Raw genomic sequence first — 22,753 nt, 5'->3', positions numbered from 1 at the left:
GCACTAGAAGTAAGCTAGGCATCAAATATGCGCAAGGTAGGTCCATTCGAGGACACACACATACACATATGGCCAGCTTTGTGGTGACAATCATACTCTTCATTTCACATTTCTGGGGCTTTATCTGTTTTGACCAATTCAATATCATCTACTGATTCTATGACTTTTTTAGACACTGTAAAAAACGAGAGAACAGGACGAAGGTTTGGAGACCATCATGGTAATCCCTTTTAATGAAGCAAAACCGAAAGCTCAAAAAAGTTAAAACAAAAAGAGTATTTGGTCTTTCAACATCTTTTCTTCAAAGTTCCCAATTCAGGAGTAGATTCTGAAAAGGATAATGTATTTTGACTTCCAGTTTGACAGTTCTTGAAATAGTCCATGGGGCAGAAAAGGCCAATTGAGCCACTGTAAGCTCTGATTTCACAGTTTCTTGTTCATAGCGTTGGAGAAGCTCTCTATGACTGTGTATGTGACAAAACACACAACTGGAACCTGCCCAGTTTAGACAGAAAACAAGGGTGAGATTCCAACAACAAACATTTGCTGTTGCTCTAATCCCATTTAAGAAAGTAGGCTTTCTTTTGTCCCAGTACTCAAAAACAAGACTTGCTATACTCATATACAGCAATTTAAATTCTTTCAGAATCTTTAGCTTCATACCTAATTTAAACACAGTAAGATTACATGGTCCACAGTCTGTCTTTTTGATCTACGTTTACCTCCAATGACCCGAGCTTCCAGAGATTGACACATTTATGGGACGTATAAGACATATGACATACTGTGTGATCTCTGATGGTTGGTAAAGTCATAATGAACACTTCAATGAAAACTGATAAATGAGATGTTGGGCTGAATTTTAAAGACATCTACATTTTAGAAAGGAGAAGTGAAGTATTAAAACTTTGGTGGAAAGAAGTAAAATGAGAAGATGAATGAGTAAGTCATTAACCATTATGGCTACAAGAAATTAAACAAAAAACAAGCCACATACCATGGCTTAGGACATTACAATCACAAATCACAGTTAATCTGGTGTTGCAGTATTAAAAAGCTTTGTGGATGACTAGTATAGAGAATAATCACAGATTTTAGATGGTTATTCAACTGTTTTACAAAGAGCACAACCATCATATTACAAGTTAAATTAATGCTCAGACACTGAGAGAAAAATCTGAGAATATAAGCCAGGAATGGTGGGCAACCATAGTGAACACTGATAGAGATGGTCTAAAGGTACAGGAGTATTCTACCTGAAGTTGATCCTAAAGTTGCGAAAGCTCAACTTGCTTCTTTATTGACAATATAATATTGATAACAGATGGATAATATTGATCTGAGGAAATGTCCACTTCTGTACTTAACCACAAGATGTGAGACGCATTAACTTAACATCTTAAGGGTTTTCAACACTAATCTGGGCCAAGTTTCCTGAAAATGATCAATCTTAATGAATAATGAATGAGATAACGAATAACGTAGGTAAAGACAAAGTGAGATTTGCAAGAGTTTCCCGAAGTTCTTCATCATTCAGCATTTAATAAACACGTTTAAAGTACTTATTTGTTGGGCTTCTCCAAAGCATCCATGTCAGAAGCAGACTGGCGATAACAGGAACATCGATCCCACGTATTTTACTTGTCAAATACATATTATATTGCCACAAAAGATATGTGCAATTGTAAAAAAAGAAAGTGAAAGAAAAATCAATTAACATGAAAAAAAAAGCATTAAATGAATGAATTAAACAATACCTCACCTGAAGGGTCCTTCACGCAAGCCATAAATAAGCTCATGGCACTTGGGGCAGAGGTCTATGCTAATGCTGCATGGGATGAGCATGTGTAGGACTGGCTCCAGTTGAACCTAAGGACATGGGAAGCCATGCTGGTTAAAGTGGGGATTACCCTTGTGATTATCCTGTTGTGCCTTGGACTGGTGGGCTGCTGCCTCCTGCCCCTTATTCTGATCATAGAATTGCCATCAGCCAGATGACTGTGTAACCTGTTGAGCCACAAACTCAATCACAAGGGCCTCATGCATAACGAAGGTCTGTAAAAGTCCCTGATGGTTGATTGCATATCATCTGGACATTTATTGGGGCTGGGAGTATTGATAGGGAAGAACAATCTATCCATTGTACCTATAATTACAGGTATTCCTGCAATGGTGTTTAAAAACTATTTTAGTGCCATGCAAGATATTATATTATTATTATTAGTTAGTTAGTTAGTTAGTTAGTTAGTTAGTTAGTTAGTTAGTTAGTTAGTTAGTTAGTTAGTTAGTTAGTTAGTTAGCTGGCTAACACTTTTATCCAAGGCAATTTACAACATCTGAGAGATACAGTTGGTTACATTTCTTTTGGTTTTCCAATTGGAGCACAGGCATATGAAGTGAGTTGCTAATGTTCAGTAGTGGGATTTGAGCCCACAATTTCCACTTTTGTTGCAGGTTTGGCACAATAGTAATCTGGTTCTCCACATGCACAGATTTGGACACAGCAGCCTTGCTCAAGCCTTCTGTATCACTTGATGCAGAAACAGAGAGCTTTCAGTAGCTGCACAGCAGGACTAAAGGCATAATTCTGGTGTGCTCCTTTTTCCAATTTGTCCTACACCAGACCAATGAGAATGAATATTTCACTCCCAGGCAGCCTGTATTTCTCAATTAGTAGTTGGTTACTGAAGGGTGACTGTGGGACCCAAAGGGGTGTAATGTCTTCCCACAAAAGAGCATTTAGACCTGCCACTTGGCTTCTTGATTGTTGTAGCTGGTGTTAAGGGGCGATTCACTTTCTGAATTTAAAGGATGTGATTGATTTTATAGAGTTTGATTAGTTAATTTGTTATGTACACAAATTGTCTACATTATGTTAAAGCTAAGAGTGCACAAATCTCTAGCCTACATTATCCATCTATCCATCCATACATTTTATAAACATTATGATTTTATGCATATATTGCAACTTTAACTTATTCTTCTTCTTGTTCTTCTTCTTATTATTATTATTATTATTATTATTAACAATAATAATAATAATTAAGCTGTTATTATATTGTCTGAATAAGAGCATCAGTTTTTTTTCTTAAGGCCACCTCTGTCTTTTTGAGACAGAATCGCAGGCAAAAATCCAAATAATGGACATTAAAAATAACGAGTGGGTCGGTTCCATTGTTAATTTATGAGCAAGATTAAGTACTACTTTAGTTATGAAGGATTTTTGGAAACACTTGTTAATTAACATGGATAAATGAGTATGATAATGAAGTACTTAACAATTACAAAGCTTCTGGAAAACACACTCCTGATGAATACATCTAAAAGTGTTAAAATGGCTGTTTGGGTGCTGCTTGTAAATGACTGCTATCGTCATTATGTTGTACAGTTACTCTATCTGTATTTATATTTTAATTGTATGAGCTTCACAAAATTTAATTCTATGTAAGTGACTTTGTTATGTCTTAAAGTAAAGTAAAACTGGAACCCCAGATTGACTGCTGGTCACTTACACATATTTTTTCCATAAATTAAGAGACACCAAATAAACTAGCTGGTGAAATTTGAGGTGGGTGAAGACTAGTGTCACCTAGTATTCTGTAAATGACTTTGGAACATTTTTGGGGTTGGAAAAAAATAATAAGAACATGGGATGAAAATGTGCATATTCCACAATGCTGAGAACTGAACCCAAGTCTTTGGAATTATTAATCTGTGATGGTAATCGCTGCACCACACTTCATCAATACATTTAGCCTCTGATTAGTGATGAGCAAAACGATTAATGCAAAATTGATCAGTGAAACTCAGTGTTTCATTTTATGAAGAGTTCATGAAATAAATTGTATTTTGTTTCCAGCAAAATTCATACCATTGACACAAGAAGAAATGCATTTATTTCATCCTTGGAGTGTTTTTCATGCATTAGACCCTGTATTGAGTATTTTAATAAAGATCTCCAGTAGAAACGAAAAATCACCAGACATGTGCATAGCCTCATCTAAGATACAATGGTTCGTAAATAATGGAGGAAGGGGTTAGTGTTGACAGTGGTGGCAAGTGAGATTTTTCCTGTGGAGAAGTCACAGTAATGGTGGGTTTGGTGTGACTTTGTGTGGAAAATAAACAGCATGTGACATTTTTGAAAAACATATTGCACTCCTTGGCAGTGATGTGAATGAAAGGCATAAACAATATTGATTTTACTGGTGTGTGATAAATTACGTGCTTTACACAACTTCAGAAAAGAACACACATTTTTTATGGAAATGTAATCTAGGATTTTGGAAAAAAAAAACTGTAAAATTACAAAAAAAGTATTATTAGTGAGTTTTGCATTCTGGAATTTGTAAATCGGCTACAAAACAGAATTTAAATATTGATTTTGCTAAAATGCATATGAATCAAAATGTGGCTCTCTTGCATATTATTAGATGTTAGTTTATAAGTTTATAGATTTTTAGGGGGTCTATTGCCATAGTGGTGTAGGTTGTGAAGGGTTTGGAATGGTGCGTATGCTGGAGGCTGGTTGAGAATGGAGACCAAGAAAGTCTCATTGTAAATGGTCAGTAGGTGAAATCTCCCAAACTGCTGATGTCCATTCTGGGATTTGAATCCTAGTTTTTCTCTGTCATTGCCAGAATAACTATGATGGTCTGGGCAACTTAAACCCAGAATTAGGATTGACTGAGCAATGCGGACACTCACACTCACAGCAAGGGAAGGTGAAAGGTGCATAGTCCTTTTATTATCCATCAAAAACAGTGTTCATAAAGTGCGGTGCAGTTTCATACTTACCATACTTCCATACTTACCAATAAACAAAATCATGAAAACCAATGTCCAATGTAAAGAATAGAAAAAATCCATAACAAATAACAAGCAAAGACAATCCATTTAAATAAGACAGATAAAATCCAGTCTACCTCTTTCTCTCTCTCTCTTCTGTTCACCTCATTTGGAAGTTGAGACATCATGCATAGTCAAACTTTTATGTGGTTGGCACCGCAGCCACCTTCGTTGGTCTCAGCCAGAGCACCCAAACTCGACTCCATAGTCCCACCACCACCCTCACTGGTGTCCATAGAACGATCCTCAAAGACCTTTCAGTTGCTGCTGAAGTGACATCCTCTCAATCCCTGCTGGGCCAACTCCTGATCACAATGCATCCTATCCTCTGCATTAGTTTATTTACAAAGCCTCAATTCACACCTTCCTGTCCTCTCAGTCTGCCTTTCCATTCTTTTACTTTTTGTTTCTTTGTGTCCCTCACCTCTTCTTCATAGATCTTCCGATTTTATGCCTCTGTAGGTGGTGCGGTGCTTCCTAATTATCCCACGCATAGTGCCAATGTGAAACAGGTGAGCTAATTTACAAGCAGCTCACTGCCCATCCATACACAGCACCCACAACGCCTAAGCATATGGATTTTATTAAGATAAGATAAGAACTTTATTCCTCCCAAGGGAAATTCTTATGTCATTGGCATGTAAAGTGAACAAGAGAAATAAAGATAGTACAGTAAAGATTTAAAAAGAGAAAAATGGTAGTTGTATGAGAATTGTGCAAATATATAAAATATAAATATAACAGATTATTATTAAATACAGATTATTAGTGTAGGTTATGAAAAGTGACTTAGTACTTGTGCCTCAGTAAAATGAGCTAGCCGCTTGTGATGACATAATGGGACTAACATACCGCTACAAAGGCTGAAAAGATCACCTACAGAAGGAAGAGGAGTTCTAAAGCCTTATTGCCACAGGTAGAAAAGATCTCCTGTGGCGTTCAGTTCTGCATTTGAGGGCAATGAGTCTTTTGCTGTGTGTGCTCTGATGGTTCCTCAAGGAGGCGTGCATGGGGAGAGAGGGGTTGTCCATGATACTGAGAAGCTTTTTCAGCATTCTCCTCTCGGACACCTCCGTCAGATCCTCTAGTTTGATGCCTAGGACAGAACCAGCCTTTTTAATCAGCTTATTCAGCCTGTTGTGATCGGCTGTCTTCACCTCACTGCCCCAGCTCACAGCTGCAAAAAACACCACACTCTCCATCACAGAGTGATAAAACATTGTCAGCATTTTCCTACATACATTAAATGACCTAAGCCCCCTCATTAGATAGAGCCGGCTATTCCCTTTCTTGATCACAATGTCTGTGCTCTTGGACCAGTCAAGTTTACTGTCAATGTGTACTCCCCAGGTACCTATAGTCCTCAACTACTTCAACCTCTGTTCCTCTGATAGTGACAGGGGTGGGAGGAGGGTCCCGCTTTCTAAAGTCCACCTCCGGTTCCTTTGTCTTTGTGATGTTTAACTGCAAATGATTCTGCTCACACCACCCAACAAAGCTTTCCACCACAACCCTATATTCCTCCTCCTGACCATCCCAACCTAAATACACATGCCACCATGGACCCAAACATTCCTTACCACCCCAACCTCAGGTTTTCCAAAACCCTGAAAGGAAACACAAAGGAAAGCTAGAAAAGGACAAAATAAGGGAATTCTCTATTAACAGAAACATTACAAGGAAAACTGCTGGAAGGCTTTCATGGTGTAACAGAGATACACAAGTTCTTCATTCTCGTTTCTGGCCAAACCTTTTTACTTAATTTTGAAATCATCGGTCTGTTGCAATATGCAGCACTAGTTTCAGGAAAAAAATATCATCCATCGATCACTGCTGAATCCACTTAATCTTGTTCATGGTGGCACAGGTATAAGCCTACCTCCCTGAAAAGCAGGACCCAGCCCTAAACAATGTGCCGTCCATCATACCCTCACCCTCATTCACTTATACAGTGCCAGTTTAAAATTATCAAGTAACCTAATCAATATTTCGAGGTGTGGAAAAAAAAAAAGAGTATCAAGAGAAAAGCCCACACTGACACACAAATAGTGTCCACTTCCAGTTGTCAGCCTAGTATAAACATTGAAAGAAAGAAAAAATGTTATATCTTGACTGTGACTGGCTTACAATTAGAAACAAATATTAAGTAAAGTAAATGCCCATCCATCTATCCCTCCATCCATTCATTTCTAAACCTTCTGATACTAGTTGACGGGTCTGGAAGTCCAAAGTCTATCACTGGAAATATTTTTTTAAGAAATACTAACTGTCCACTGCGGCTCTGCCTGGGAAGCAGTGAAAAACAGAATAAACTTTAAAAATCATTGAACAAACAGGTATCAGTAGCCAGTGGGGTGAAGGCATGCTTTGTGAACTTGACCCGGACACAGACAGACGGACATTGTTTCTTTACCCAACACACTTTTATTTACACTAATTATGTACAAGAGTCAGTGCACAAACCCAGTGCCTCCAGCACCGATCCCCCAAAGTCCGGGCCTCTCCCAATCTCTCTTGCCCTTCTTCTGGCCGCCTCCAGTCCTCTCTCCAGCTCTGTCCTCTTCCACCCGACTTCCGCTACTGAATGAAGGGAGGCGGCCCCTTATATAGGAACCCAGATGGGCTGCAGCTGCTTCCTGGCATTCCTCCGCAGACATGCCCTAGTGTGGTGGAAGTGCCGGCTGCGCACCCGGAAGCCCTCCGGGTGTCCCCTATCTTCTTCCCCCCAGCACTTCCTGGTGTGGTGGAAGTGCTGGGCTCCAGGTTCTTTCAGGCACTGGGGCGCCGCCTGCCGGTGGCCATGGGCCCCTACAGGGCTGGGCTTCCAAGCCCTCTACCCGTGGCCCTCCTCTGGTCCTCCTGGGCATCCCGGCTGAGCTCCACCCCCAGCCGGATGCCACAGCTTTAACACGTGGCGAGAGGTACAGTGACTTGAACGGAGACTGGCATGTGTAGCTCCCCACTCCTGATGTCACGTTTCTCCCTCCCCTCAGCCCACAGCCTCTGTCTTGGATTAGTGCAAATAAATCGCTTGTGCAAGCAAACTATGATACTTAGCGGCAAAATCAACTGGAATGTTCAATCAAATAATAGAAAAAAACTTGATTTAAATCCATTAAGTAGTTCTCTTGTGAAAAGCGGACAGACATACAGACAGACAGAGAGATATATAGATATCTCTATATATTTTATATATAGTGAGATATCTGACAAACAGAACTAGTGAACTGAAAATGCTGGCAGTTTCTTCCATGCTGTATTCTTTGTGTTGTGGAGGTATCTTTGCGAGTGTCCTCCAGATAGGATTGATCTCTCACAATATGTATTATTTAATATATCTCTATATAATACAACATGTATTAAAGTAAATCCTCCATTGCTATGGAGTTGCTTATCCGCTGTTACAAAAGTGTAACCCATTTTGTCTCATGCCTATTCACAGCAATGTGCAGCATATAAAAAATCCTATTTTGTACCAGGAACATGTGAGACTGAACAATAATGTGTCTGTGATACCTTTAGATGTCAAGGGCTGCACAGACATTACGCTGAATGGATCATTGTGTATCTACCCAATGACAAGAGGTGAACGTATGTCACTGAACCCCATTCATGATGGGGACTAAGACTTACAATTGTTCCCCAAGAACGAGTAATTCCTTGTAAGTGCAGGTCATAAGATTGCACTGATTAAGTCCTTGCCCTTTGTACACACTGCCAAAATGGATGGCTTAATGTGGTCCTCGGATTGGCCCTGCTGTGACTGATCACTGCCTCTGATGGTGTAAATAGAATTTGATCAAATTTGACTATAGAGGACGCAAAATTCATAACAATGTTTCTGTAGATGAACTTGTGAAGGAATCATTACCGAGCCTTGAGGAGCAAGAGAGAAGGACATCATGTCTGCCCAAACCCACCTCCCCCCGCTAGTCCTCTTCCTGAGCCAGTGAACTGCCAGAACTTAACCCCATTTTTCCTTGGGATCAATGCTTCAATATCTATGGTTTATAGGGTTTTTATGGAACTTAACCCACACAGATATCTAGAATTAAATTTATGCAGAGCTTGTACTCCACTGTGAAGTTTCCAGTAAAATGAGGCATTCTTTATGAATATTATCCCATCTCTATGTATTTTATATGCTTTGGTGACTGGTGGATTAATTTATTTATTAGAATAAAGTGGGCACGTAATGAATGAGAAGTATCAGCTCTTCTGTGATAGCTACATAATGGGGAAATGAGTTACAGTAAGACTAGATTAAAACCCTCACAGGACACACAGGGTGTCACATGCATATGAACATAACATATAAAAATTAAATAAGTTTCCTCCATGGAGATTTAAACAAGTGGTCACTTGTACAATATAATGTATGAGTAACTGTGTGTGTGTATTGCATGGAACAGGAAGAGGTAACACTGAAGCAGAAAAATGTTGGCATTATTTTCTTCTCACTTATGCCAAGTGTTCCTAGTTACCAGGGTCTCAACGGCGCACACCACCAAGGTCATTGTGATGGTGGATCCACCCAGTATTTACAGAAAGACAATTATAATTCAGATATGATTCTACTAATGTGTATGTCTCCTCTTCATTACTTTCCATGTAGGGCTTTCTGGGCGTTTGGTATGCTCAAAGTAAATAATGTTTAAAGAAATGACAAGTGATATAATGTTGGGTAATGATTGCAATTTTTTTTTTTTAATAAATTTACATGAACACATACTTTTTCCCTGTGTTCCTGCAAGTCATTAATTGAAAGATGGCGAGACATTGGGGAATCAGATGGCCAGCTCAGGAAATTGATAAGAAACGAAAAACAACAACAAGACTAGCAGCGTATTAATTAAACTTGCCATTGATCTTGTTCCATTGTTCACTGCAACAGCACTGTAGACCAAAACTGCACACAGTACTACGGTTTTCCCAATGCATTCTAAAGCATGAGCATAACCTCCTTGGACTTGAACCCTACATATCAGGGCCCTATATGACCTGACATTCTGTTAGCCTTCTTAATGGTTTCTGAACACTGTCTGGATAGCTCAGAGTCCACTATAACTCCTAAATCCTTCCCATAAGGCGTGCTTTCCATTCTCAGATCTCCCATTGTGTATTCAAACCTAACATTTTTACTTCCTACAAGTAATACGTTACATTTTCTTACAGTCATTTTTATTTGCCGCAAATCTGTTCAAGAGCCTGTATGCTGTCTTCTATGATGATTCAACAGACTCTAGATTATCTGTCAATATATCCAGCAGTATCATCTGCAAAGATAACCAGATTGTTAATTATATTCAAATCCAAAACATTTATATAAATTAAAAGTAGCAGATGCTTTAGCACTGACCCCTGCGGGACAACTCTTTTAACATCAGCCAATTCATAACCCTCTGCTTCATGTGTCTCACCCAATTTTGCACCCATCTACATACTGCTCCCTGAACTCCCACTTTTACTTTGATGTCCACCCTCTAATGTGATACCTTATGAAATGCTTTCTGAAAGTCAAGATACGTAGTATCATATGCACCACATTGATCATATCCTTTTGTTGCTTCCTCATAGAATTGCAGCATATTAGTAAAACGTGGGGCGGAACGGTGGCGCAGTGGTAGCGCTGCTGCCTCGCAGTTAGGAGACCTGGGTTCGCTTCCTTGGTCCTCCCTGCGTGGAGTTTGCATGTTCTCCCCGTGGGTTTCCTCCCACAATCCAAAGACATGCAGGTTAGGTGGATTGGCGATTCTAAATTGGCCCTAGTGTGTGCTTGTTGTGGGTGTGTGTCCTGTGGTGGGTTTGCACCCTGCCCAGGATTGGTTCCTGCCTTGTGCCCTGTGTTGGCTGGGATTGGCTCCAGCAGACCCCCGTGACCTTGTATTCGGATTCAGCAGGTTAGAAAATGGATGGATGGATAGTAAAACGTGATGTGCTCATTGTTCAGTAAATTTCCTGTTCTTGCCATGTGCTGCTCAATCTTATTCTTAATTCCTTCCATTAAGTTACCTGTGATGCTTACTGGCTTATAATTGCTTGGATCTGTCCAGTACACAGTGACTTCCTAAAAATATGCATCAAGTGTTTCTATAAGTACTCGTTAATCGCCTTAAGAACTCGAGGGTAAATATTATCTGGTCCTGGTGATTTGTTTGATTTCATCTTATTTAATCTGAGCAGCACTTCTCTCTCTACAATTTCCAAATCCCTCAGTACCTCCTCAGTATTCTCTTGTACCCCTATAAGGTTATCTACTTCTTCACATGTGAAGACCTCAGGAAAATGCAAGTTTAGAGCATTTGCTATTTCACTGTCCGTATTTTAAAATTCCCCTTTATTATTCCTGATGCACTTCACCTCCTCCTTGATGGTTCTTTTACTACTAAAATACTGAAAATCTCTTTGGGTCATCTTTCACCTTATATGCTGTATTCCTCTTTAACTGGCTTTCAGCTTCCCTAAGTGCTTTGAGTATGATACTCTGTAAATAAACATATTTTATTGTTACTATTATTGTAATGAAAAAAGCAAGTTGGGGAAAATAGTTATTTTTTGTATTTGTATTCAATGTGTTAATTTAAATAGAGGATGTTCATGTCAACTGCATTCAGTGGCAAACTATTCACCACTAAAGCAACTAATTTACCACTAAAGTAAATTTACTAAAAAATAAAATACAATTTGCCTGTGTAATAGGTTACACAATATGTAGCATGAAAGAGATATTTACCTTTCCCTGCATATTTTGTATTACATTTTATTGACTTTAACGTTTCATTTCATTGCATAAACGTCTTTACATCATATATACGGTAAATCAGGTCACATACCCCTCTATACAACCATAAAAGAGAAAAATGTAATATGAACTAACAACAGATACTAAAATGTGAAAAAGCTTTTGATTTAGAGTATAAACATGCTTTATATCTAACTAGTGTTACTATGATGCCTTGAAATATAATCTCATTTATTCATATAGAGCTTAAAAAAACAGCAAAATATCAAAGAACAAAAATAAGGTTTATTTCATAATGCACTGTGCATGCAAGTACAAACATACTCAAATGAGTTATCTATTAGTTGGTCATGGTTTGGTGAATTTTAACTTCCTCAAAAGGTTTGTCATCAATAATATTACAAATATGAAGAAATAAATAAAATGTTATTTCAAAACAACGAAGTAAACTGCATTAATAAATGTAACAACATAGAATGAGTCTTTGTCTAAATTAGCTACTCTACATGACTGAGAAACCATGAAAACAGAGGGTGGCTTCGAGGTGCTTCACCAGTTCTGTCAGCTGGCCCGTTCTGCTTCATTTGATGTAGTTAATTATTGTTCCTTTATTTTCTCATAAAATATATATGCATTTTTTATTTACTTTATTAGGCACGTTGCTTAGCACTGCTGCCTCACAAGCCAAGCTAGACACATTTATTAGGACACTTCTCAGTATGGCTGTGTTTTGGTATGTGAGTCAATCAGCGCCATGTCGCATTAGTGCTGAGTCTGTGGTGGGTTTATGATTTGTACCCTTTGTTGTAGGCATACAAGCTGGCATCCTGCATGTTAATAGCTACCTCAGACCATTTGCAGACAGATAAATCGATGGACATTTTCTATTGTTTCTCAGTGGCAGAGGCGCTAACACGATGCCACGCTGATGCTGATGAGTATTTAATCACAGCCCACCAGAACACTCCACAGCTTGTCTTAAATTAATCTGAGGACCCACATTCACATGTTGCAGTGTTCATTTATCATTCCTGATTTTACTGTGTATTTCAAAGTAATCTCTAAATCAAGTAGAAAGTTTATTTTCTGTTGGGGATGAGCAGAAAGGACTTTGTTCTGAGAAAGCAGACAGAAAAGAACATTTTGTTATAGAACTCATAAAATTGTACTTTTTGAGTTCATTAAAAAAAAGTACCAGTGTAGACATGGATGTTCCTTTTTACCTAAATTCTGGTGACTTTGAATTTTTAATTTGTTGGTGAATATATTTCAAATCAGTTTCAATCAAATTATTAGAATTTTACAGTTCTAAAAAAGTATTTTTTGCTTGACCTATCTGGGAATTAAATATGCACTACATGAAGTGGTATAAAGACATGATGGACACAAATCATTAAACAGAGCAATAACGACTAATTAATGATGTGCTACGGTTATAGAATCATGAAATGTTATTTAATATGTTATAGTTACAAAGTGAAAGATAATGAACCAGATATAAACATACAACATGTATGACAGAAAAAATAAAAATAAGACAATAAAATGAAATGAAACTGCTAATGCAAACTGAGTGGTAGTGGGGCTGCTTACATACAAAAATGTCGCAGGTCAAGTTGGTGATTTATTTACACCAGTGCTTCCCAAACTCGGTCCTGTGATCCACTGTGGCTGCAGGTTTTTGTTCCAACCAGATACCTAATCAGTGACAACACCTGATAGCACTGATCTCATGTAATTAGCTGGTGTTCTTTTTCTTTTATTCTACATTCAGAAAAGCACAGCAGCATGATTTTTGCATTTATAAGACACCGAGACCCATCCATCCATCCATTATCCAACCTGCTATATCCTAACTACAGGGTCACGGAGGTCTGCTGGAGCCAGTCCCAGCCAACACAGGAAGCAAGGCAGGAAACAAACCCCGGGCAGGGCACCAGCCCACCGCAGGGCCATAGGACTGATTTTGGGAAACGCTGGTTTAAAAGTTAATAGCTGGGGTGATAACTAAAAGATGCAATACAAGCTCCTGGCCAGCAGAGGGCACCCAGTTGAATACTGAGAGAATGGGAAAAAAATACAGTATACTGTATGTGTACTACAATTAAAAAAGTTTTACTTCATATACCACCATCCCAAGACACTTTTCAAATATTTATATAATGTAAATACATCCATGTGCATCTGTGGTCTAAAGTTTTATTGGTAGATTAACAACTTAAAGGAACTTTTGGAGATACTTTATTTTTAACAGACTCTCTGTAATGGAGCCTTCAGTAAAAGGAGCTATATAAAATGTTGATGTTGATGTTTAATTTGGCAATAAGACAATGAAGGCATTTTAATTGTGAAGTTTTTATTTGTAAGTAGGAACACTCTGTTATTGCTTTAAATGTAATACTTTTTCATATTTACTGTTAAAATAATACTTTTAGTTTAATTAATTTTATTGTTGCTATACCTTACATAACATTGAAAAGATTTTGTTGCTTGTCTCATTAATGAAGTAACATGCAGGAGCAATACAGTACAGTATCCAGTAAATGACGAGTAGTAATTATAAACAAAGCAATACTAATGATAGATAGATAGATAGATAGATAGATAGATAGATAGATAGATAGATAGATAGATAGATAGATAGATAGATAGATAGATAGATAGATAGATAGATAGATAGATAGATAGATTTAGGTTTATGTTAACGGGGAGATGGAGTTATTGCTATCTACATTAGGCACAAAGCAGGAATGAATCTGGATGGCCTGTCACAACCATGAATTGGATAAAGCAAGTTTGAGAATGTTATTTTTTGTTATAGATATTCTGTTAATCCATAACATGTTTTCCTTCATTCACTTGGTAATCTTATGAATGAATTGCCTAATGACAAATGAAAATCCAAATTCCAAGAATAAGTAATACTGATTTTTTTTAGTTTCATTTTTTTTACTGAAAAAATGTTAGTGTTACACTCTTTTCTGTTTTGTTCTGCTGTTTGATTCAGGTCAGTATTACTCAGTGTTTACTTCCTATTTTCAAATTCAGAGTTCTGTGCACAATGAATAAAGTAATACATTTTCATCCATACATTTTCTGAACCAACTTTGTCCTTTTTTAGAGTAACTGTTTCTATCAACACTGGACACAAAGCACCAGGATTGTTAGTAAAGGGCACACACACATCACACACACATTTACACTCACACTCCAACTCGACCAGGTTTAAGCTGGTAATTAGGAATGAATCATTGGGACACACAAATGTGTGAGAACACGAGGAGGTTGAGCAAACCCCAGACAGGGAGTGGAGAAAAGGGAGATGGAACATGGAGACAGTAGTGTTAAAAATAAAACATGCAATATCATGTCCTATGTAACACAAATGCAGAGATGCACTACTGTACATAATGAAGAAGCCTGACAGACAAGTGGAGATCATTCAGTCCCTTCAAGCTCGACTGTTTGTCTGTATATATCTGCAAACACTTTATTTTGCTTATGTTAATATTAAATGTCATTCATATTGCGCAAGAATTTTAACATACAAATAACTGGTAATGTAGGTCAAGAAAACATTTGGGGGTCCCACAACCACTGGAAAAAGACACAACAAAGTCTTCCTGATGAACTGACCACCCAGTCCCTCCTTGGGCATTCGGCAGTCAATCAGAGGACAGGCCACTGTCTATTGTTTTGGTGGAGTAAATGTCACTGGTGATTTCAAGTGGAGCCTGTAAAGGCCTTTTGAAAGCAAAAGCCTCCGCCTTGCTCACTAGATTTCTTTATTCATTTAATATCAACAAGACCAACATCTTGTGGGTGCAGTTAATAAATATGGAAAAGAAAACATTGAAAGGATGATTTGGTAAAACTATTACTGCCTTTATGTGGAAAGTGTCTAAACTCAAAATCCCAAAACGCAGTGTAGAACTTAACATACTAGGATGCTTGGTGTGAAATTGTGTGTTTTAAAGAATTATGTCATTCATGAAAACATTTTGATAAACCATTTATTTTTATTTTATTACTGTCATGGAATCAACAGTCTAGCTCATCTTCAGAAGAATTTCGTACTTTCTGAAAGTTTACATTTAGATCTTCTGTATGAGAAACTAAAAATTTTCAATCAGAATATTTTATTTTCACATTTCGTGTATTTAAATTTTCTGTTTAAGTGTTAATAAGTATTTGGGCATTCTCAGTGTAGAAAGAAAAACAAAAAATGTCAGCAATTGAAATGTGAAGGTGTTTTTATTGCTTTTAGTGTACTCTTCATGTATATTTACTGTATAGAGTACATATTTAGTTTACTGTCTCTGTATATAGTATATGTTTATCTTTGTGTATACATATATTTATATGTATTTATGTATATACATTTTTATATACTATATATATAGATTCATACTTACATATATATTCGTACATATACAGTACATCTATATATTTATACATATGCAGTATATATAAATGTATATATTTATGTATTAGATATTAATTTTACCAAGAATTCTAAATTAATTCTATGCATTGTTTAAATGATATCACATCTTGAGGAGTCGGCCAGGTGCAGTCCAGTAACTGTTTCAGTTCCTCTTCTGCTCATTTGAATTTGGTGTTTTCAACCCACATTTGCATTTTGTAACATAACTGATAAGCTTCTGTTTGATATTTCGGTCGTCTCTTTTCTCAGTTCCTCAGTCTCACAGAGATTTTCTTTTTCATTTCCTTTTTGATCAAACGCACCTGGTGTGCTAAAAACAGAGAAATAAACACAAAACTAATAATTAATATTAATTGTGTGCCCAAATTAGACAAGCATCATTTGCCCTTTTGATAAGTGCTCCTTTTCAGCACCTAAAATTCTAATAAACTGTTTATTGAATATAATATAATATAGTGAATTTCCCCTTGGGATTAATAAAGTATCTATCTATCTATCTATCTATCTATCTATCTATCTATCTATCTATCTATCTATCTATCTATCTATCTATCTATCTATCTATCTAATTTCAAACAGCTTTATCTAAATACTGATATTTTATTCATTACTTCACAAACCATTAAAGAATGCTAGTGGAAAATGGAAAATGAAAGCCTATCAATGATTGTGGTATTAAAAAAATGTCTATGTGATGAATGCATTTCAGAAAATTGTTTTAAAGTAAATGAATTTCACAAAAATATAGTAATATAAAAAATGTTTAATTTAACACAAATATAAATAATTGAATAGTAAACTTGTTAACATTCTGATAATCCTTACGACAGCTGTGAGCAGTGCAGGTGCTGGAGGTCCGCAGTGACTTTATTTTTTTGTTCCAACCCAGTTGCTTAGTCAGAACCCAATCCTTAGCGATTACAGATCTTATTACATTTCACGGCTTGTTGGTGTTCTGCCAGGTCAGGTCATTGTTACATTGTAGATTTTTTTTAGGATATCATCCAAATGATTTGAAGCCTTAAATGAATGAGAAATTCTCAGTCCATCACCATTTTATTAAACCAGAGAGTTCATGATGAATACACGCAGGTGTGAATGGAGACAAGTTAGGTGGACAACTGCTGGTTCTTTTGTAATTTTTATCTTTTTGATAAGGAGTAATTAAAACAATAACTGCAGATGTTTAAAACTAAGACAAGTGATTAAGGGTGAGAAATGTTTACAGGCAAGACGACTAAAATGCAGCATAAAATGTCACTTGAGCCATAAGTTCTTTATCATAATACTTCTCATTAAGAATTTGGGCTGGAACAAAAACCTGCAGCCACTGCAGCCCTCCAGGAGAAACAGAACTGAATAAAATTAAAAATATACCGTCTATTTAGAATAATTTTCATTTACTTTCATTTCATGTATTATTTATTTATAGAGCACTTTTCAAGTTGTACACACAAAGTGCTTTACAATGACAACACAAAAAGGCATAATAAAGAATAATAACAGTAAAATAAAAAAACATTACAAGATTTCATATAAAATTGGATCAACAAAAAAAGAATAAAATTAGTAAGCCATCATAGCTTAAAACAAATAGATAAAATACACATTAGAAAGATCTAAAAGCAAGAAAGAAATGCCTGGCTAAAATAATGTTTTAAATGTAATTACAGAATTAGATGCTGTGATATCAAGGGGGAGAGAGTTCCAGAGTTTGGGGGTCATAACAAAGATCTTTAATCTGGTGTGGGGAATCACAAGTAAGCACTGGTCAGATGAGGTTGAGGCCTACCTGTATGATAAAACTCAGCATGTCTTTAACATACACTGGAGCAGACCGTTCACAGCTTTAAAGGTTAAAAGTAGGATTTTAAACTGATCCTATAACTAACTGGCAGCCAATGAAAGGAGGCTAAAATAGGGGTGATATGAGCGGAGGACGCGGACCTGGTGAGGAGTCTTGCAGCAGCATTTTGCACAGAATAATAACATCATTCAGATTTAATTTTCACTTTGATTACTTATTTTGTGCCTTTGTTTCAAATGTCAGTTTGTAAATTTACTTGTTAGGAATATAGGTGTACTGTATTGGTATAGGGCGGCACGGTGGCGCTGCTGCCTCGCAGTTAGGATACTCGTGTTCGCTTCTTGGGTCCTCCCTGCGTGGAGTTTGCATGTCCTCCCCGTGTCTGTGTGGGTTTCCACCTGGTACTCCGGTTTCCTCCCACAGTCCAAACACATGCAGGTTCTTAGATTCTAAATTGGCCCTAGTGTGTGCTTGGTGTTTGTGTGTGTCCTGCAGTGGGTTGGTACCCTGCCTGGGACTGGTTCCTGCCTTGTGCCCTTTGTTGGCTGGGATTGGCTCCAGCAGACCCCCGTGACCCTGTGTTCGGATTCAGCAGGTTGGAAAATGGATGGATGTATTGATACATTGAAATGTATAAATTTATTGAGGCAGAGGGGCAGGGGGGTCATTCAGTCCAGTTCAGTGGGTAATACTTAAATGACCCCAGCAAGTTCTTTAAAGTGGTCAGTGTGATCTTTTCACATGAATTGCTGCTTCCTGACTTCCCAAGTTCTTAAAATTGCCCTTTATTTCCTAAATGTGTTCCCAAGCAAATCCTTTACTATTTAACTGGATGGTTTGTTTGAATGTATAAGATGTAGACTAGGTCTCCGTACATGTGTAGTCTTCTGTAATCAAGAGTGACAAAGTTTGGCTTATTTAGTGGGGCATATCATGTGTGATATATCTGAATTTCCCTATGGGATTAATAACGTTTATCTAATCTAACCTAATCTAATTCACCCCACTTGGTCAGCACTAATTCTAGTGACCAAAGTTGCTCAAAGTATTCCGAATGAAGTCTGACTGGCCTTTTATCTTACCTAAAATGGAGCTCACCTTTCAAGCTGATTACATGTAATAGATGTTTCAGAGACTCAGCCTTCAGTCAGATTGCATTATTATTTTTATCATAGATGCCTAATGGTTAGAGCCAAGATAACTTTCATAATCAGGAAACTTCACAATTGCTTACACGTGTATTGTTTTTACAATTAAAGCAAAGGCAAGTTAGGTGACTCACTCAGGGTCACACAGAACATTGGGGAGACTTTCTCCAGGACTCTTAAGACTTAAAGTTCATTGCCTCAGACAATGCTCCACATTTACTGTAAGATCCAGACAATGACACACATTTTTAGGTGCTTCTCCCTGACTCAGCTATTAGATTTTCATAGTGTTTAGTCACAGTTCAGTCCTTGCTCTGATTCAACAGGGTCTGTATGCACATTGGCGTGAAAATGATCGTTCATACAGGACAGCACTTTGGTGCGTGGCTAGCGCTGCTGCTTCACAGGTCCTGGTTTCAATTTCCTGCCTCAGAAATGTTCAAGTGCAGTTTGCATGATCTCTCCATTTCAGTGTAGGTACTCAGTTTTCCACCCCATCTCCAAGAGGAGCAGGTTTGGTGGATCTATCTTAAGTGGGGTTCCAATTCGTGGGTGCCAGTCCCCTCCAACCTCATGTTAAAATAAAGAACCTCAGAAAATGAATGAATATGGAGGCCATTTGGATATACAGATTAAGGCACTGGGTGTTATACCTTTATATTATGAGTGTAATTCCCACCGCTGACTCACTGTTTGAACACAAACAACGCCCTTTGAGTGCTTGTGTCCTGAAGGCAGAAAATTCACATGGAAATTGTAAAGCATTCTGATTATGTAGGCCGCCATTAGACAAAAATATGTATAATCAAAATATTAAGGCAAGTATGTAATTGTGCTAAAATTTCTGAAGCATCTTGGGATGGTGTTTCTCTATATCACGGATATAAAACTCCGGTCCAGGAGGTCCGCAGTGGCTGCAGGTTTTCATTCTAACCATCTTCTTCATTAGTGACCAGTTCTTGCTGCTAATTAACTTCTTTTGCCTCAGTTTTAATTAACTTGACTCAGGCCACCTTAGCTGTTTCTCTTTCCTTAATTAGCAACCAAACAATAATGAGACACAAAACGAGCCGCCACATGACCAGCTCACCTGTGCCCATCACATAATATCTGAAAATAAAAAATGGTGAAGGTCTCTGTAATGTTGATCTCGCAGATCACCAAAACATCTTGACGATGTGTTTAGAAGAAACAGAAAAATAACAGTTTTGTGGCAGAATGAGGGCAGCAACAGGCCATGGAATTAAATATCGGGTTTAATTAAAAGTAATAATCAAATTCTCATTAAGAGATTGGTTGGAGTGAAATTGGTTGGTGTTTGAAATCCTAGTTTAGCTGGTCATCTGTTGGCTCGTTTCACATCTCATTTCGGTTCAGCTGTCATTTAATGGAGAAAGGAATACATTCAGAGGACTGAATCCTTAAAAATAGGGCTATGAAAATGAAGGGAAAAGAAGTTAATTGGCAGTGAAAACTGGTCACTGATTAGGAAAAGGGTTAGAATGAAAATCTGCAGCCACTGCGGCCTTCCAGGACCGGAGTTCGACACCCCTGCTCTATAGTAAGGTGAAATAAAAAAAGTTGTTTATTTGAATGACTTGTACTGTAGCTTCTGAAAAAGTTACTTAAAAATACGTTGACATTTGATGGTGAGCACCAACATAGCCTGCCTTCCCTTCGTTTTCCACTTATCCAAAGCAGGGTTGTGAGGAAGCTGGAGTCTATCCGAGCTAACATCTAGTGGGGTGCCAGCCGATCACAGGGTGAAAACACACACAGACACGTCAGGGGCCAGTTTAGCATTGCCAGTCCGCCTGCCCTGCGTGTCTTTGAACTGTGGGAGAAAACCAAAGCACTCATGTGGATACAGGGAGAACCTGCACAGTCCATGAGAGAAAGACCTGAGACAAGAACCCGATTCTCCAAAATAATAAGTCCACACTGGAATTTATAACGTTCATGGCCCTAGTGAATCCTGCAAAATTTTGATTTATTTGTTGACTTTTTCAACTATTGCTTCTTGTGTTCTCTTGTGCCTTCAACAAATCTGTATCCTGGGTAAATATTGCAAATTTTTGCTGTTTAAATGGAAGATCCAGTTGATTGATGACTTCTTTGAATTCAGAAGATCTAAATTAGGTCTTCACACAGGATAAGAGAAGTCTTCAATAGTTAAGTTAATTCTAAGAAGGACATACCCTTCATTTCACTTGGTCATCATTGATTTAGTTGTTGATATACTGTATTTTTATAGCTTGGTGATTACTTAAAGTACACCAAATAAAGTCTAACTAGCCCTACATTATTGCACACGAGAGCACCTTTCAGGTCTGCCACTGGTCGCTTAAAATATACAGGCTGTGTTTTTTATGATTATTTTAAGGCTTCCATGTATCAGTGTTCTAAAATTCTCTACTTTGTGCTGCCACTGTGTTTCACAGTGTGATTGACTGTCATCTGCCTCCTTTTTGAATTTCCCGGTGAGGTCAAATGAATTATAATATATCTGGTTGTACTATAAAAGGCCTTTGGGAAAAGCAGAAAAATGGTGTTGAAAAAACTGGGCAAAATATTCCAACAAAAAAATCATCAGAACATTTCCATCCTGAACATTAAAAGCAATTTAAACAAACAGAAACTTTGTTAGTTAGCGTTAAAATTTTTTTAGTTTATAATATGCAAGGTTAGTGACCTGAGCAGGACAATAGTAAAGTGTGCACCTCAGAGATCAGCTCTTCTAGGTTTGACTTCTGTGTCTGGCTGTTTTCTGTGTGTAGTCCGTACATTTTTTGCAGTGTTTGCATGGGTTTTCATCACGTTACTCCAGTTTTTCTCCCACATAGCTATAATAGGCATGAGTTACATTAACTGGTAATTCCAAAATGACCCCTGACTGGTGTGTGCACGAGTAGGCACTGCAATAGACTGGCACCATGTCAAGGGCTGTTTTCATTGCAACATGTTAGAAATTTGGAAAATTGAGTCGTTTCCCAGAGCTTCTCGATACCTTCGCCATACGGTGCCCATTTTAGGACAGTTTTGACTACTCGTCAAGCATCAGTATTACTCTGTATCAGGTATCAGTAGTCACTCATCACCAGGCACACTTCGCTTCTCTCTAGCAGATCATCAGGCATCCCTTATCAGTACACAACAGTCGCTCATCACACCTCACTACTCACTTATTGTCCATCATGCCATCACTCAAAAGTACTCAATTTGCACACATCAAGCATCAGTCGTCAATTTTCATTTTCCATCTTTTTATCAAAGCCAGTCAGGGTGAATGACAACAGGAGGAGCATGGAATGTAGATTAGTAACATATAACAGAGTCCATTGGTTTATTGAAATATTGAACAAATACTTCCACTTTGTTGCTGTTGCTGTAAAATTTGGATTTATTTCAGAATTTGCAAAATCAGAGACAGCTGTGAGGTGAAAATCAGCTTCCTATCTCCTAAGTACAAGATAATATTCCATACACACAAGTACTTATGACTTACTGTGTCATACATTAGATACATTATCTTATATGAATGAGTTATTTTCTAATTTCATTTAAAAATAAGCAAAGTGTGGTTGAGAGTTGGTTAATTGTAGAAGGGTTAGGGTGCTTCATTTCATCAAACCTTTCCATCCTTAAAAACTCATTAGGAGAGTGTCCAGACTGAAGTCGCAGAGTTTCTTGCTGTGTTAATGAAGCATCTTGTAGAGTCACTAATTAAATATTTATTTTATTAGATCGCATAATACAGTTCA

General features: G+C 37.6%; 1 protein-coding gene across 1 annotated transcript in view; it reads left to right on the top strand.

Annotated features, from left to right (window-relative positions):
• LOC120514184 overlaps positions 1-22,753 on the top strand; it is a 96,224-nt gene that overhangs the window by 3,974 nt on the left and 69,497 nt on the right. Inside the window, exons 3-4 of the mRNA XM_039746290.1 lie at positions 4,910-4,981; positions 5,286-5,360. Of these exons, the coding sequence (XP_039602224.1) occupies positions 4,910-4,981; positions 5,286-5,360 (147 nt within the window). The remainder of the gene's footprint in view (positions 1-4,909; positions 4,982-5,285; positions 5,361-22,753) is intronic.

Source organism: Polypterus senegalus, chromosome 1 (genome assembly GCF_016835505.1).
Source record: "Polypterus senegalus isolate Bchr_013 chromosome 1, ASM1683550v1, whole genome shotgun sequence".
NCBI classification, from domain to species: domain Eukaryota; kingdom Metazoa; phylum Chordata; class Cladistia; order Polypteriformes; family Polypteridae; genus Polypterus; species Polypterus senegalus.
Note: the sequence above shows the minus strand (reverse complement) of the source record. Positions and strands in the feature narration are given on the sequence as shown.